The 15,912-nt window shown below is 58.2% G+C and overlaps 3 protein-coding genes across 3 annotated transcripts; all 3 read right to left on the reverse strand.

Moving 5' to 3' along the window:
- Position 1: 1 nt before the first annotated feature.
- Positions 2-2,056, reverse strand: LDBPK_311880 (hypothetical protein, unknown function; the record flags this gene model as incomplete). Its single annotated transcript, XM_003863230.1, has 1 exon — positions 2-2,056. A coding segment is annotated over one exon (2,055 nt), but the record flags the coding sequence as incomplete, so codon positions are not given.
- A 3,705-nt stretch (positions 2,057-5,761) lies between these two features.
- LDBPK_311890 (hypothetical protein, unknown function) lies at positions 5,762-6,067 on the reverse strand (the record flags this gene model as incomplete). Its single annotated transcript, XM_003863231.1, has 1 exon — positions 5,762-6,067. One exon carries the CDS (start codon positions 6,065-6,067, stop codon positions 5,762-5,764), a length of 306 nt encoding a protein of 101 aa, XP_003863279.1.
- Positions 6,068-7,289: 1,222 nt separating this feature from the next.
- Positions 7,290-7,748, reverse strand: LDBPK_311900 (hypothetical protein; the record flags this gene model as incomplete). The annotated part of the gene is made up of 1 exon (XM_003863232.1): positions 7,290-7,748. The coding sequence occupies one exon, from the start codon at positions 7,746-7,748 to the stop codon at positions 7,290-7,292; it is 459 nt and encodes a 152-aa protein (XP_003863280.1).
- Positions 7,749-15,912: the final 8,164 nt, after the last annotated feature.

Raw genomic sequence — 15,912 nt, forward strand, 5'->3', positions numbered from 1 at the left:
CAGCGGGGACACCATGCCGCGCAGCGGGTGCAGGGGGCGCCGCTGCTGGTGCCGCCGCCGCGCTAGCGTCTCCAGGCCCACGCGGGAGGTGTGCGCGCACCGCGCTGTTGAAGTGCAGCACGCACGCGTCGGGGCAGAGGCGATGCAGCGTGCCGTGGTGCGTGTGGCACAGCTCGTGCACGGCGGTGATGAATGCTGTCAGTGCGGCTGGTGTGGGGAAGGGGCCGCTGTTGGCGGTGTTCGCTGCCTGTGCTGCGTGCTTTACAACGCTCACCAGGCGCTGGCCGCGCAGGGGCTTTTGCTCGCCCTGTTCGGTTAGGATGGGAGGTGGTGACGGGGTTCGCGGCAGGACTGCTGAACTGCTGGAGAGCGCTGCTGGCGCTCGAATGGTCACAAACACAGCTGTGGAGAGGTGCGTGTCAAGACAGCGACTTCCGAATTTCGTGGCTTTGCGGCTGTTTGAGATGCCCATGGAGGACGCTATATTGGATACGCTGCTGTAGGCGCGTTGTGCTCTGCCCTCGGCACGTAGTTCATCAGGCACGAAGGCGTCGATCTCGCGCAGCTGCTGCATCGCGGCATTGTGTGCCTTGATGAGCGCGTGCACCTCTGTTAATTGAAGCAGCGTGTTGCTAGTTGTGGTGTAGAAGAGCGCACGCCGACCAGCACTCATACTCGCCAGCATGAGCGCCGTTATGCGCCGCAGCGGCTGCGAGATCAGGCAGCGCGCACTGTTGAAGGAGGCCCCAGTGAGCAAGAGGATCACGGCGACTAAGATGCCGTCAAAGATGCGCATGAGGAACAGGTAAGGTGTCGTGATGGCGGCGTGGCTGCTGGCGACCACCAATGGCACAACGAGACCCTGCGCGGTGGTGTACGCATACGCTGTGACGACAGCGGCGGCGCCGGCGTACTCGAAGTCGACGGAGCGTCTGTAGCCCTCGTGCTGCAGTGCCGCGAGGTCGACGTGCTGCAGGGCGGCGCGCATGAGCGGGTCACTGATGTTGCTCGCCTTAAGGTAGGTCACTGGCACTGTCGTGAAAATGGAGTAGATGCTGTCGTTACTGACGGAGGGTTGACCCCAGCTGTTGGAGAGCACGAGCGGATCATCGTCGGCGAGGCTCTGGTTGATGAAGGCGGCCATGGCGAGCCCCGGCGCCTCCACAAAGTCGTAGTCCAGCAGCATGCGGGAGCCGTCGAGTAGCACCTGCGTGAAGTCGGTGTAGCGCACGCTGCTTATATCCGTTCGACCGCGGGCGAGGTAGCCGACCGGGAGGATGTAGCAGATGATGTGCGGCATGATTGTGGGGAGGATCCAGTGGTGGCGCGAGTCGACGCTGTCGACGCTGCCATCGAGGTAGGCAGGCAGCAGCTCAAGGATGGGCACGCCGCTGTACGTTGTCGTCTTGGCAGCGGAGATGTCACGCGCCGACTCCGGCCACTCCGTCACCATCTGCGGTGGTTGCACGAAGTCGTACGTCTCGCTATCGATGAGATAGGTGCCGTTGATAATGTTGTCGTGCGAGAAGTAGCCGGTAAGGGTGCGCATGGAGTCCATGGTGGGAATGCCATGGATACAGCTTATGGCGCTCTCGGTCTCGAGAGACACCAAAGAGAGTGCGCGGAAGCGCGTCAGCTTGTCGTAGTTGTCGAGCGAGGAGCAGAGGTTCTCCATGAGGTCGTGGTCGCCGTAGCTGCCCCCACCCGGTATGTTGAGTGCCATGAAGCCGTTCGCGATGTCGCGCACGCTTATGGTGCTGATGGAGATGCGCTCCGTGATGTAGTACACGCGCGTGTTGTGCACGGTACGCCACGAGGCGACCAGCATGCGCGTGAGGTAGACCTGCGACACGACGACAATGGGCACGGCGACGCAGAGGAGTACGAGGAGGTAGACGATAGACACGGAGACATCGACACGCAGGAGGAAATACTTCAGCACTGCAAAACGGCAGCGCATCCTTGTTTTGACAGGGCGACCAGGTGAAGGCGCGTCACGGTGAAGCTGCTTCGGCGCCGTCGCACCGCTGGACAGACGAGAGCTCTGCAGGCGCATGTGTACGGATAGCTGCCGATGCCCTGGGGCACTTACCTGCCTTGGTGGGCAGTGTGCCGGATGTAGTATGTGCACCTGGCAGCGGAGGGGTAATGATCGTCTTTAAACAGGAGCAGCGAGGTGGATATGGATGGAGGGGGAGAGTATCGTTGTGGAGCTTAGCGAAGGATCGCGTGTGGTGTATGTGTGTGTGTAGGTGGGGAACAGCAACAGCAAAAAGCAGCGTGGACGGATATATATATATGTATCGCGTGTGCCAATGAGCCTGCCAGCGGCTCCTTTGTGAGTATATATATATATATACGTGTGTATGTTTTCCGTTTGCGTGAGTGTGCCGGAGTGTGCGCTTATACGTGCGTCGGCCAGCGGTGATAACGCTCACAGGAGAACACAAACAACAAAACAAAACAAGAAGAGACGTAAGAGGCAGGTGAAGTGTGGCAGCAGTGCCCCCTCCCCCACCCTACCCCCGCTGCGAAACCAACAGCACAAGAGGAGGAGGGGGTGGGGCGGTGGTGAGCCTGCATAATGAACGGCAACAGGGTAGCCGAAGCGGTTCTCTACTGGCAACTTAGCGAGAGAGTGCTGTGCTGAGTGGCTGTACACACACACACACACACAGAAGTTGCACTGGCACAGCAACACCTTCCGCTCTCTTGTAGATGAAGAACAGAAAAGGGGCTTTACAGATCCTCAACGCCAAAAACGCCAGCTGCTAGAAGAGCCTCAACCCCGCAGCTGTGACGGCTTCCTGCGTGCCTGACGCGCTGGGAGGCGACAGCGACAACAAAAAAGTGGTCGAGGTGTGCTGCGGAGGTTACGGGAGAAGAGCGCAGAAAGACACTTCGTTCATCAAGGCCTTTAGTGGAACAGCTTCGCTCCTATACGGGGAATTCGACACAGGGGAAGGAGACTTAGAACTCTTCGCGCAACTTCAATATCTAGCCTCCCTGACAGGAGACGACTCTCAGGGTATGAACAGAGCCGGCTGCAAGAACATGAGAAACGCCGGGAGGGGGGGGGGTAAGTGCAGGCGCGAGCAAATAGCGTCACCACAGTCCCGCACCCTCCAATGGTCTTGCCCCGCCCCCTCTAACTTCCGCGCACGCGCGTGCCAGCGAGAGACACGGGGAGGCCGGCGGAGGATGTGGACTCTTCCTCCGGGTCGTGCCTCCGTCGAAAAGCTGCTTTTAGGATCGATCGAAGCGAAGGAAGACGCCAAAAAAGAGTAGCCGGTACACCACCGAATCAACCATCGTCTCCACATGCGCAGCTGCAGCACGAGAAGGACGCGCAACCACAGTAAAACCACGAGAGAAAGAGAAGAAGCGGACTTGCCTCAGAGAGAGGGGCTTCATGCAGACATCAAGCGCACCCACAGAGACACACGGGGCTGCTGACCAATCGACAAGAATAGTAATAGAAAAAGCACGGCTCGGATGGCAGAGGCGGTGCCGTGCAGATCTTCGACAGTGACACCGCACGATAAAGAGCCGCGGTGAAGAACACACAGAGGCAAGTAGGAAACAACAAAAAAGAATGCACGAGGGGAGGAGCGCTGTCGACGCCCCCCTCCCCCTCCACAGGGAGACGTAGGGGCGAGAAGGGCATAAAAGGAGAAGGGGGCAGAAGGAAAGCAGAAGGCCTCCAGCAGATGAAGAGGATGAGCAAGGCAGAGCGTTCCACGCAAAAAAAAAAGAAAATGACAAGCAGCCGTGGTGCATGTGAGGGTGGCGGGGTGGAGGAGGATGATGAGCAAGAATCCGAGTGGGAAGCCAGTGAGCACGGAAGGCTAGAAGAGGTGGAGTCGACACTGATTCGTGTCGCGGAGGCGACGGCAGGACCAGCGAGGGTGAGTTCAAGTGGGGTAGGAGGAGGCGGTGCGTTGAGCGATATAAAAGGGCAACACGTAGCGAGCGCGAAGCGGCTATCACGACACTAGAAGACAAGGAAACGCCAGACGACACCTTCCCCTCTTCCCTCCCCACGAGCTTGCACACGGCAGAGAAGAATGCTGGGCGCAGAGGGGGCATGCGGTGAATAAAAGGACACGCGCGCCTTGCGCACGCACGAGGCCCACAACAACAACACCAGCAAAAGAATTATGGAGAACGAATGCTTCCTTCAGAGCGCGAGGCGGCGTGAGCATATATTACGGACACCTTCATCGACGGCCACCACCCACACAGACGCGTCGCGCATGCGGGCCAAACAAACATGCGCACGCCTACAGAGTTGCACAAAGAGCCAGCGACAGCGGAACGAGCCCACAAGATGGAAACAGAAAGGACACGCAAGGCTGGCGGCGAGAGAAGAGAGGAGAGGCGCATCACGCATTCGTCTGCGGCGGCTCCGCAGGCCTCGCTCCCCGCGTTACACAAAGACGGCGACGGCTCAGGATGAGCCGGGTGACCGGAGGGAGGTGCCGCGATCCGTTCGCACCGTTGACGGCCACAAGACAAAACGGTGCCTTTGATCAAACAAACGCACGCGCCGCCTATCGCGAGGCCCATCGCACACACCCCTCTCCCCCCTCCCGAAAGGTAGGAGATGGAAGATGCTCAGCAGCCGTCGTTTGGCCTTCCGTCAGGTGCTGGAATTCCTCGTCCACTGGTGCCCGCTTGCACCAGCAGCGATGTGCTCACTTCCCGTACCTACTGTATCGTGGGCCTCTGCGGCTGATCAGGCGACAACAAGCTACGCACCATTGCCGCTGTGGGTTCGCTATAGTAATGCACGAGCTTGGATGTACCTAACATATCCGAGCTCACCATCACGCGGCCCCGCACCACCGCGTCGCTGAAATCCCTCCGACTTGCCTTCATTAACACCGTCAGTCTGAGGCAGTGCTCAGGGGTCGACCGTCATCTGCAGTTGCCCATCTCCATAGTTGGGGAACGACGGCTTCAAGGGCCATGAGCCCATAGCAGAACATGCCACACGCCGGAGTTGGCGATGCCCTTGTTGCCCTCAGAAGGCTGATGTAACACGTTCGAGACAGCTAGAACAGCTTTCGAGCCAGTGGCCGGCTGGTGGATCGGCCTGCCAGATGGCAGGGGCCATCAGCACTTACCACAACGTTGCCGAAGTGAAGGATCTCACGTGCCAGACCGTCGCCGTGAAAGAGACAACGAGCGTAGGGCGATCGGTTCCACCAAACCGCACCACACGTACGGTATTTCACCGCTCCTTTGCGATTCGCTGCTCTGCCGTGGCGCTCCGCCAGGGGGCTGAGCACTGAAATGAACACCACACCCCGCCTGCCAGAGATTCGACAACCACAAAAAAGGCGGCAGCGGGAGCATGCTCGGGTGCCGTAGCCTCTGTATCCGCTTGAAAAGACTGCGAATGACCGCGTCTGGTGTGATCGTTTCGATCACCGGGTAAATAGTGCAGTGCAGACGATATCGTTCGCAGATGAGATCGCACTAGCGGAGCCAAAGATATGCGATTCGATGGTCCCGCACGCTCTCTGGCGCTTAGCTGCCAAAGGGACTTGCGAGGTGCCAACAGAGTCCAAAGTCGCGACCTTGATTGACACCTACGACACAGCGCTGATCGGTGCGACTGGTGAATGCACCGCATCCATTGGCGCCAGGGCGGCCCCCCTCCTGGGCTAGTAGACGGGCATCGACGGGCATGCGTTGCAGGCTGACACGCTGCTCATCACATAGCCTCTGCGCTTCAGCGCTTCGGTTTCTGCGATTAACGCGTCCAGCGTGGGCACCATCCCCGCGGACTGCGCCCACACCGAGAATGCTCGTGCACCCCTTGCACAGCACTTCGTGATCCGCAGCAGAAGCCCCTGCCACCGCTATCGTCCTCCGCGCGCAGCAGCGTCGCCGTCTCCTCCGTCATGGCCACGCGCACGCCGATGCGCTGCGGCACGCGGCCCAGATCGCGCTGCACGTCGCGGCCAAGCGCCACCTGCAGCGTCTGCTCGCTGCCGGCGGGGCGGTACTGCCCGCACGTGAACATGCTCGTGTCCAGCAGCGCGCGCACGTCAGGCATGGCCGACGCGGCGGATTTACAGGAAGACGTGACTGCGAGCACAAAATGAGGGCCAAGGCTACGCGATGCGATGGTTGTCTGCTGCGTGAGGGCTGGGAAAGATGATGGGCCTGAGCCTTGAATCAGGTAAAGCGCACGAGACGCAACGTTCCTGGGCTGCTAAAGGGCTAAAGCGCCGGCCGTCTGCGGTTCCGCACGCAAGCACCTCGTGATCGCCTCGCGTGAGAGCCACGAGAGTAAAAGCTCTTTCTTCCACATGCCCGTTCTGCCACGGAATATAAGCCAAGCTCCAGTCTGGAGCCCCGACCGGTCACGGGCCCGACCGAGTGGTGCGAAGCAGCCGTAGAGACGCCAGTGCAGAAATGCGCCGACTCAGCCACCTGAGCGTGGCCTCTGCCTCAAACTCTGCCCCTCATCTGGTTCGTGCAAATTTGCTTACTTCCGCAGCTTGCGCCAGCAAAACGCCAAGCACGACCTGACCGTCGGCATCAGTAGCGATACATTTGCTCTGACCCCTCTACATCGTAGGCACCTGGCCATGCCACGACTGGAAGTGGCTCGGTATTGGCAGCGATAAGAGGGATGCTTGGCTTCTCCACAGAGAGGTACGCGTGTGTGTGTGAGGGGGTGTACCGAACGCTGATGTACTACGCACTGAGAGGTATGAGCCCCCATCATCAGTGGGGCGAGGTGTCAAGAGAGATAATAAGAGCATGGGAGTGGGAGGGGTGAAGGATGGGGTGGTGGGCGAGGTGGAGTAGCACCATGGCAGTGCTCAGGCACACAGCAGAATAGCCAAGCGGCTGGGTTCAGACAGACAGAGACACAGACACACACACGCACAGACAGAGAGCGGGCATGCGGAGACACGAGGAAGCCAGGGACTACGCACTATTTTGGTGCGACCACTGCCCGCACCGCCTGACCAAGAAGCAGAGGCGAGAGAGCTTTACGTTCGTGTGCGTGAGAGAGACACAGCAACAGAATAAGAGGCGCATCTGCTAGTACGTGCTCCTCCGCCGGCCGTATGCCATACCCAGGAAAGCAGAGAGGCGAGCACAATAAAAAAAATATGGGATCCTGCGACGGTCTAGGCAACGCAGCAGCGAGATGCTACGAGGAAGACTGAACATGACGGACGCACTTGCCGGAGACGACACGGAAGCGGACCAGTGACGCAGCAGAAGATTTGTGTGTTCGCGTCCAAAGGTGGTAGCGGCGTTCATCTGAGAGCTGGATCTTCTTTTCCTGCATCCACTTCCGATGCTGGCGACAACTCCTCCACTGCTTTCTCTAGAGCAACAGCACTACGGTCCTCCTGGCGATTCATGTACGTCGACTCGCCGTAGTGGACTTGCTCTGGCAGCACAGGCATGTACCCGTTTGCGCCCGGTACAACGGCACCCTCACACGGCTCGTTGAGGTTCGTATTCAGGTCCCCGTCGGCTCCAAGAACGATGACGGCGATGGGAGCCGTAACGTCCCCGGAGGCGCCTGCTCTGCGCCGAGGGCTTCTCGGTTGGCTACCGGAGCGTGCGGCGGCCGCCTGTGCACGCTCTGGGGCCTCCGACTCCTCGGCCCGGAGCAGCGAGCGACGTTCGCAGTAGTCGATGCAGACATGCAGGCAAACGTACACAAGCCACAGGAAGATGATGATCAGGGTATCACTGTCAGTTGCCATGCTGTATGGCCTATCGACGATGAGGGTGCTCGTGTGACTGCGCTGTGGAGGCGACGGGATAATGCGCAGTGCTGGTGAATGACAGAGCTCTGTCTTGGGCAGGAGATGCTTCGAGGGGTAGGGCAAGGTCTCGAATTAGCGTGCGACCAGGGGCTGCGTTGGTGGGGGGGGGGAGGGTGGGCACAAACAGCGGAGAGGGCGAGGCTGCTCGAAAGCAAAGCAGTAAAGGCAGGCAAGGAAAACAAGAGGAAACGAGCTAGGTGAGGCGCCGTGGCAAGCCTTGGTTGTGCGGATTCGAGTGCGTGCGCGTGAAACCGTTCGTACGAATAAAGTGTCGCAGGGTGGGAGGATAATGTGGAGAAGGAGGGAGAGAGGGTAGACAGACAAGAAAAAATGCCGAGCACATGCGAGGCCTAATGCGACACCATCAACACATCGCTATCCTTTTTGTCTGTTGTTCAAGTACCCGAGGTGATGCATGGAGCGATTTCACTGCGTATAGTTTCTGTACAGACCCGTGGCAAGCGGAGTGGTGCCGATGCTGAGCTGTGACCGCACGGTGGAGGATAAAGGGTCATGGGAGGAAGCAGGCAGCGGTATCCCGTCTACCATACGGTCAGCAACAGCTCTGTGTCGTGAGCCTGTTGAGGGACAGGCCGCCCTCTCGGACAACTGTGCGGCGCTCTCCAAGAGAAGGCGCTGCACAGGCAATGCCCTCCTTTGTTGTTTACCAGCCATGCGTAAGCTGTGCGGATGTTGTTTTTCGATTTCTCTTCTGACAGCACTATCCCACCGTACTAGGCGAACGCACGAACACACACACAGGCAGAGGCCCCCCACCCCCAAAAGAAAGGCAGCTCCAAACAGACTTGGGAGACGTCTGCGGCATCGAAGTCACATCCGACACACACATTACCAGCAGACGCGCAAGCCTCCCCCCAAATATCATGTTTAGGAGCCCAAAACAGTGAGGAGAGAGGGAGAGAGACCATTCCGTCTCACGCGCACCCTCCTCTACAAGAGACACGTGAAAGTAAGTGCGAATTGACCCCTCAGATATATATATATATATAAAAGACAGACGAACAGCTGCGCAGATGTAGCGGTGGCGAAGCATCGCTTCTCTCACGCGGAGAGGGAGTGCGGACTAGCAGAGCCGCCGCGACCGACGCTTGCGTCAACGAACACTACTAGAGAACTGGCCAGCGTAGGACCCACTGACGCATAAAAGAGGCAGACAGCGACGCGCTGCGGCACAGGCATACTCCATTGACACTCAGCAGAGACGCTCATGCCGGCGTGTGACCACGGCTGCGGCACGCATCATGATATTTGTACGTTCGCTCGGTTCGCTTTTATGATATGTGGGAGGAGGAGGAGGATGGGGTGAGCCATTGCTGTACTCTAGCTTAGCCAGAAAATGAGCTGCTGCTGTTTATAACGGCTACTGTGAGGAGGAGCACGTGTGTGCGCGTGCGTGAGTGGTAAGATAATCAAGAGCAGCAGAACAGGTACAGAGGAGAAACACATAAGCAGTGGAGAGGTGCATGGCAGCTAGCGCACGCTAGACATGCAAGACACAAAGGCCCGATCTAACAGGAGAGGAACGACACGCAAAAAATAAAAAGAGATTACCAACACCAACACCATCACCACCAGCAGCAACACGCGCGCTAAAGAAGCAGATACCCAGCAGCAGAGGACCAGGTATCACGCTTGCACAGACACGCACACACAGAGAGAAGGCGAGAGACAAGCTGAGAAGCAAAGGGCCCATAAAAGTGTCGGCACTATTTGCACACATCACGATCGTCCCTCGCACATTTTTGCGGTTGAAAGCTTTTTGGTGAGATCGCTATCGGGTCGTGGCAGATAGACGGCTTCACCGTACTCGACTGGCTCTTGACCGGTTGATGTGGCGCTACCCTGATTGCCCGATAAAACCATTCCGTCGCATGGCCGCTGACCTGCCACGACTGCCATCAACGGCCGCTCATGACCGTAAAGGCGTCCGTGGTGCTGCTGGTACACACCATAGTAGCCGTTCGGGTATTGTGGCTCGTATCGCACTCGGGGGTTGCCGTAGCTATGACCGAGCATGTTACCTGATCCCACCGCTTCTGTCACTTCACGGCCTTCTCCGTCATGCCCCTCGTGGCTCCTTCTCAGCATGCAGCTGGAGACGGTGCAGAGAAAGATTGCAAATACAACGGAGGCGCAGAAAAAGAAGAACATGAAAATAAATATGTGATGCAGCATTGCAGTAGCTCACTGCAGCGCGGGGAGGGGGGGATGTGGAAGAGGCGTGACAGCGAGTAAGCCGCCAATGACGAGAGGGGCGCGATATAAAAGAAAATGAAAAACAAAAGGGGGAGAAGCGGTGGGCGGCGCGGTTGCGTCTCAGCTACGACTTTCAGGGAGCGAACACAACAGGCCCGCTCCGTGCCGCTTCTGCACCTGCGCGAGCCACACTTTGCATGAACTACTTGCTGTGAGCGCCCGCTGCTGATTTCTCCTCCTCGAGACGGAGGCTGTGATGGAGGCATGCATGCCATGACGGAGAGAAAGGGAAGGGAGGAGCCGTGAAGAGAGACAACAGCACCGTAGAGAGAGAGGCGCACACGCAAGGTCACAGAGCAGGGCCCTTCGCGCGAAAAAATAGTCGTGGGCGAGGGTTCCCCAATCGCTCTCAGAGGGACTACCATGGAGTCTGTTCATGAGTGCCAAGGAGGAGGACATGCGGATTCAGTTTTCATTTGATTGGACGACAGACTCGATTCACCGCTGAAGCGGGCCGCGCCTGCAGGGACAGGGAGTCGCGGAGGAGGAGAGGCGGAGACGCAAAGGACTAAATCGACAAGCTAGGGGGGGGGGAGAGGCAAACGCAGGGTACACAGACAGGGAGGTACACGGAGATGGGGAAAGGCCGTGTGCATCGGCTTGTGGATTGCGGAACAGAACCTCCAGGCACCTTTGCATACGTGCACCGGGAACCGTGCACAGACACAGACACACACACACACACAAACATGGACGTTGCGTGTGCTTAGATAGAAAACGTCTACAATACGTGTGACCGCACAACAACAAAAAAGCATAGGCAGATGCACACAGAAACACGCGCGCACACCTATGCGGGCGATGGAGTAGAAAGTGCGGGAAGGGACGCCTCCCTCCCCCCAAAACGAGAAGTCGCGCGCCCAAAGTTCAAGCCGAGGGAGCGAACGGAAGAGAAAGCATCTTATTGGCTCACAAGAGTTGCTGGCGTAAGCGCGTGAGCGTCGGTTGTCGTACGCGCTTCCGTCTGCAGGTGGCTTCCACAAAAATCACTCCAAAGTCAGGCCACGCCAAACGAGGGAGGCTGCCGAGCAGAAAGGAACACGTGCACAGAGATGCATGTGCAGCGACACACGCGCCGGCGCGGAAAAGTAAGGAGGCACTGATAAGCGAATGCAATGCAAGCTTCGCCGCTGCTGCAAGGAGAAACGACTTGAAGCGCGCCGCGTGCCACATACACACTGACACACACACACACACACGCATACACCGGTATATATATATATATATGGACGATGTAAGTGCACCAGCAGGCACGTTCGCCCCTTCCACGCAAGACCGTTCAGGGGCGGCGGCCACAGTGGGAGTCGAGGGGTGGCGAGGCCACATACAGACAAACAAAATCGACGAAGGCGAAGAGACACACAAAGCCCATCCCCGTCACATCTTGCGGTGACGACAACAACAGGAAAGAAGAGGCGGCGCTCCGCAGCGGAGCAGCGGCTGCCGACTCTCACTACCCTTGCCGAGTTCGCGCCAACCGGGCGCCCACATCTCCGCGGCTCTCCGACTCTGGAAAGACCAACGGTATCGACGTGACACCTTTGTCGGAGCGTCCCGCGGCAGGAAGAAAAGGATTCTACGTCGGCTTGGAACGCTTCACCGAGGGGGAAGAGTATGATATGGGCGGCGTGACAAGGATCCCTCTGACACCGCTGCACACTCTGCGTACCGTCACAGAGAGAGAGAGACGGTGGCCCTACGACGGCGTTGTGTGATAGCTGCGCACTCACTCTTGAACTTGTGCAGCAATCACCGTCTGACAGGTGCCCGCCACCGATACTCCAGTGGCCCTCACGCTCATCTCGTACGCCATAAAGGGCTGCGGGCCGTTGGCCTCCGCCTTTTCTTGCTGCAGTTACTCCCTCTGCTGTGCTCACGGGTTGGTGTGCGGCTGCTAGCACGAGTGCGTGGCCTCGCCCCAGCGAGTTAGCGGCTGCATGCCGTTGCTGCTGCAGTTCGCCAGCCTGTGTGTGTGTGTGCGTGTAGGGAGGAGGGGGGCTGTTGAATTCACGAGCGCATTTGCAGACACCTCGCAGAACTGAAGTGTCCCCGACTCGCGCGTGCGGCGTTCGCGGTTGCAGGCTCCAAGCGCCTCGGCGCGACGCCGCTCATCTCTTTGCGTCTGCCGGGAGAAGCCGCGAATGGACAGAAGGACGCTTCGCGCGGCACCAAAGACCGACGCAAGCGTACGAGTCACACGAGTTGCGTAGTTCGCTGCGATGACGAGGGGAAGGAGGAGGAGGATGGTCGCAACAATAGGCTCTGACGGTGCGTGCCAGTGAAGCACGTCGTGGTCGGAATAGGGAGTGTGCGGTGCAATTTCCAACAAAGGAGCACGCCGTATGTGCTTCAGCGATGGTGGAGCGCACTGCACGACGCCCCGTATTTCTCCGTGGGAGGGCGGGCTGGAGGAGGAGATGTGAGTTTCCCTTGCTCGCTCACACAAACGTCACCGCTGACAGTGCGCGTTTGCAGCGTGGGCGGCGAGGAGAGCGCCGAGGCCAGGAAGGGTGTTCGTGTGGGACAAACCCGCATGAATGATGCGGCGTTCACGCGTACGCTGGAGGTAGAAACAGACGAAGGAAATGCTCGCCCTGCCCATGTGTGCAGTGATCACTCGCATGCACCGAAAGAGTGGCGAGGTTACAGGTAGCGCGGAAAGCTAATCGCGCACACTTGGCCGCTGAAATGGCCAGCACCTTTGAATGATGCAGTGTAGGATGGCCTGCCAAACGTATGCGGATCGGTGCTGCGAGCTCATGAAGAGGAGTTGTGCATGCTTGAGGGAGAAGGGAGCAACGCAAGAAGGAGAGGTATGGAAACGTGCGAGAGGGGTGTGCTGGGCACACGCAGCGTGCTGCGTGAGATGCTGGCATTAGAGCTGGTTCCGTAGTAGGCGCACAGCACCCTTGTCGTCTTCCTCTTTCCTGCACTACGTTGCTGGCATAGCGCGCAGGGAAGTAGTGTGTGTGGAAGGGGTGTTGACCCCGCGTGCTACTCATGTTCGCTTCTTCGCCCTCACAAAGCCGAAGAGGGTTAGGCGGACGTCATGAGTGTGCTGGGACTGGCGATTGAGTTTCTGGATGCCGCGACTGACCGTTGTCGGCAGTCGAGTAGCTGCAATGAGGTGCAGAAAAAAAGGCCAAGGCGTAGAGGTGCAGAGGTATGAGGAAGCGGAGAGGGGAAAAATGTAAAGCCGTGAAGGTAAAGAGACAAAAGAACCAAAGGAAAAACAACGAGAAGGAAAAATAGGAGTGTCCGCCTGAGAAGGCGAAATGAGGAGGAGACGCCGACGACGGCGAGGGCACGCGCGATGTCCGGAAAACAAAGAAAAGGCAAGACACGCATATTCGAAAGAACAGCACCGGGCGGGGCGGGGGGTTACATGCATACAAAATATGGTGTATTGCTCAGCATGCGGTCGCTGAAAGGGACACGGAGAGAGAGAGAAACAAAGGAGTTTGCGGTCAGCAGCATTACAAACAAACACACACACACACGCATGCATAAGGGGAGAAGGGCCTACACGGAACGACGCAGCTATCCCCATACAAAGACAGCAGCGCGCCTCCATCCTCCAGCGGTGGGCACGAGGGCCGAAGGAGACCATGAAAGACACACACATATATACACACGGAATCTCGAAAGTCACATTGGGGTGATGCATACAGACCAACACACACATACACACCCATCAGATTTATCGAGCCCCAACCAACGGCAGTCCTACCTTGGATAACCCGAGTGACGGCTCACAAACACAGAGATTCAAAGAGTCACGGCTGGCCCATGCTTATAGTGTTGACTCACACACGCCGGCGGGCGCAACGCATGAGGGAGGCGTGCGACAGCTGGGCGCGAGAATAGAGGCACCAACACGTGAAACAGGCACGCACAGGGAACCACACGAAAGGCGAACATCTCTATTCCCGAGGAGTGCAGGCGACAAGAAGTGACGTAATTCACAGAAAGCAAGTGCGACAGCAGAATAGTTGCTCCAAGTCAGGGGAGGGAGGGAGGGCGGGGGGACGGAGAGGAGAAGGGGGATGCGAGGCGCCTGTAGCACTGCGAACGCAGGATGTCCTCGTAAGCTGCAACCCCATCACTCCTCCTCCTACACGCCTAGCGAATGCAGAACACCGACCAGGAAAGCAAAAAAAAAACAAACCAAGCAAGCGACGGAGCTGCGCATGAGGAGAACACGTCAGCATACAACGCAGACGCGACAACATACACACACACGCGCAAACAGAAACAAAACAAAACTGCCACAATCCCAGCCGCTTGAGTATGCAGAAGCACACAAACAGCAGAAAACCAAAGCGACTCAGCAGCGGCTCACAACTCCCCCCATCCCCAGCCCAATCCGATGATGTGACGAGTGGGGGGGGGTGGCTGTTCACATCATCGTTGCTTATTGTGTGGTTTTCGGTTTTGTAAGCCCTGCACACATACACACACACGCACACACGTAGACCCCCCAAACAGCCAGTCACTGCCACCCTTGTCGACTACTTACAATCCCAGTAGGCATCGCCAGGCTCAGCTTCCGTAAAGAGGGAGAGGCTGGCACCGCCTTCCTGAATACTTGTGTTCGAGCGCGGCTCCACAACGGCGGCCGCCTCCGTTGCACGGGCGATGTAGTGCGCTCTGCCATAGATGTTATCCATTTCTTCAACCCGAATCATGTTACCGTACTCGTCACAGCAGTATCCATCCACCACGATCAGCGCGTCGTCGTTGTGCGTGCTCGGCTCTCTAGGCCCGTTATTGTGCCTACGCCGTTGCCAAGGTCGACTGCGAGCGCTAACTCTAGTGCCTTCTGCAGGACCTCGCCGATCCCTCGAAGAGAAGCGGCTTTCAGCATGCGCGTGACGCCGCGGCGCTGCAGACGCAAGCCGCACCTCACCGCTAATATTGTTACGCACGAGGCGCATGGGCGTTAGCGGGTTCGCATTGATGAAACCGATCGGCATGACGTTAGCCGCCATAGGGTACGAGCGACGGCGTCCACTACTGCGATTGCGGCTCCGCGACGTACTCATGCCATCGATGCGAGGAGGAGCCGGCATCGCACTGCCATCGGTGTTGCTTTCGATGCTGCCGTAGGGGAGGCCCAGTTCGCTGCTGTGGCTGGCGTTGTGCGGCCTGAGGCTTCTCTCGCTTCCATTTGTGCGCGTGCTAGCGCTTCGGCGACTTCTTCGATGACTGCCGTGCTGCTGCCCGTCATAGGGGAGCCTAGTGGAGTGAATTGCGAATAGCGCACCGCTTCTGCCGCGTTGAGCGCTACGTTCCTCTCTGGGCGTGATCGGTGAGTGCGTCACCGGCCTATCGACCGTATTGGAGTTTTCGGAGTTGTAGTACAGTGGGTCCACCCCGCTATGCACACGAGTGGCGAGCTGCTCTGGACGCCGCTCTCCCTGAGCAGACACAACGCTATAGAGGTGCGCTCCGGTGTCGCTGCTTGTGGGGGTGCTGGAATCGTCGTCGTTCACGCGATTCACGAGTATTGTGGCGGGTATGACCGATATCTCATCCTCCTCTCGGGGCAAGCCCAGTCCAAAGAAACCGGGCTTGCACATGCGTAGAATAGAAAACGTGACCAAGATAAGCAGCGCCACGAAGCAGATGACCACCCACAAAATGTAGGCGACTCTTAAGTCCAACATTACGCGCAGGGGAGAGAGAGAGACAGCGCGGGAGTCTACATGGAGAATGACCAATCGGCGTTAACGGTACCGAATTCCGGGAGAGCGCCCCTGCAAGGAGACAACTTCACCACGCCGCTCTCTGTCACCTGCGAGTTAGCGGAGCGGAAAGGAAA

This window comes from Leishmania donovani, chromosome 31, assembly GCF_000227135.1.
Source record: "Leishmania donovani BPK282A1 complete genome, chromosome 31".
Classification (NCBI taxonomy): domain Eukaryota; phylum Euglenozoa; class Kinetoplastea; order Trypanosomatida; family Trypanosomatidae; genus Leishmania; species Leishmania donovani.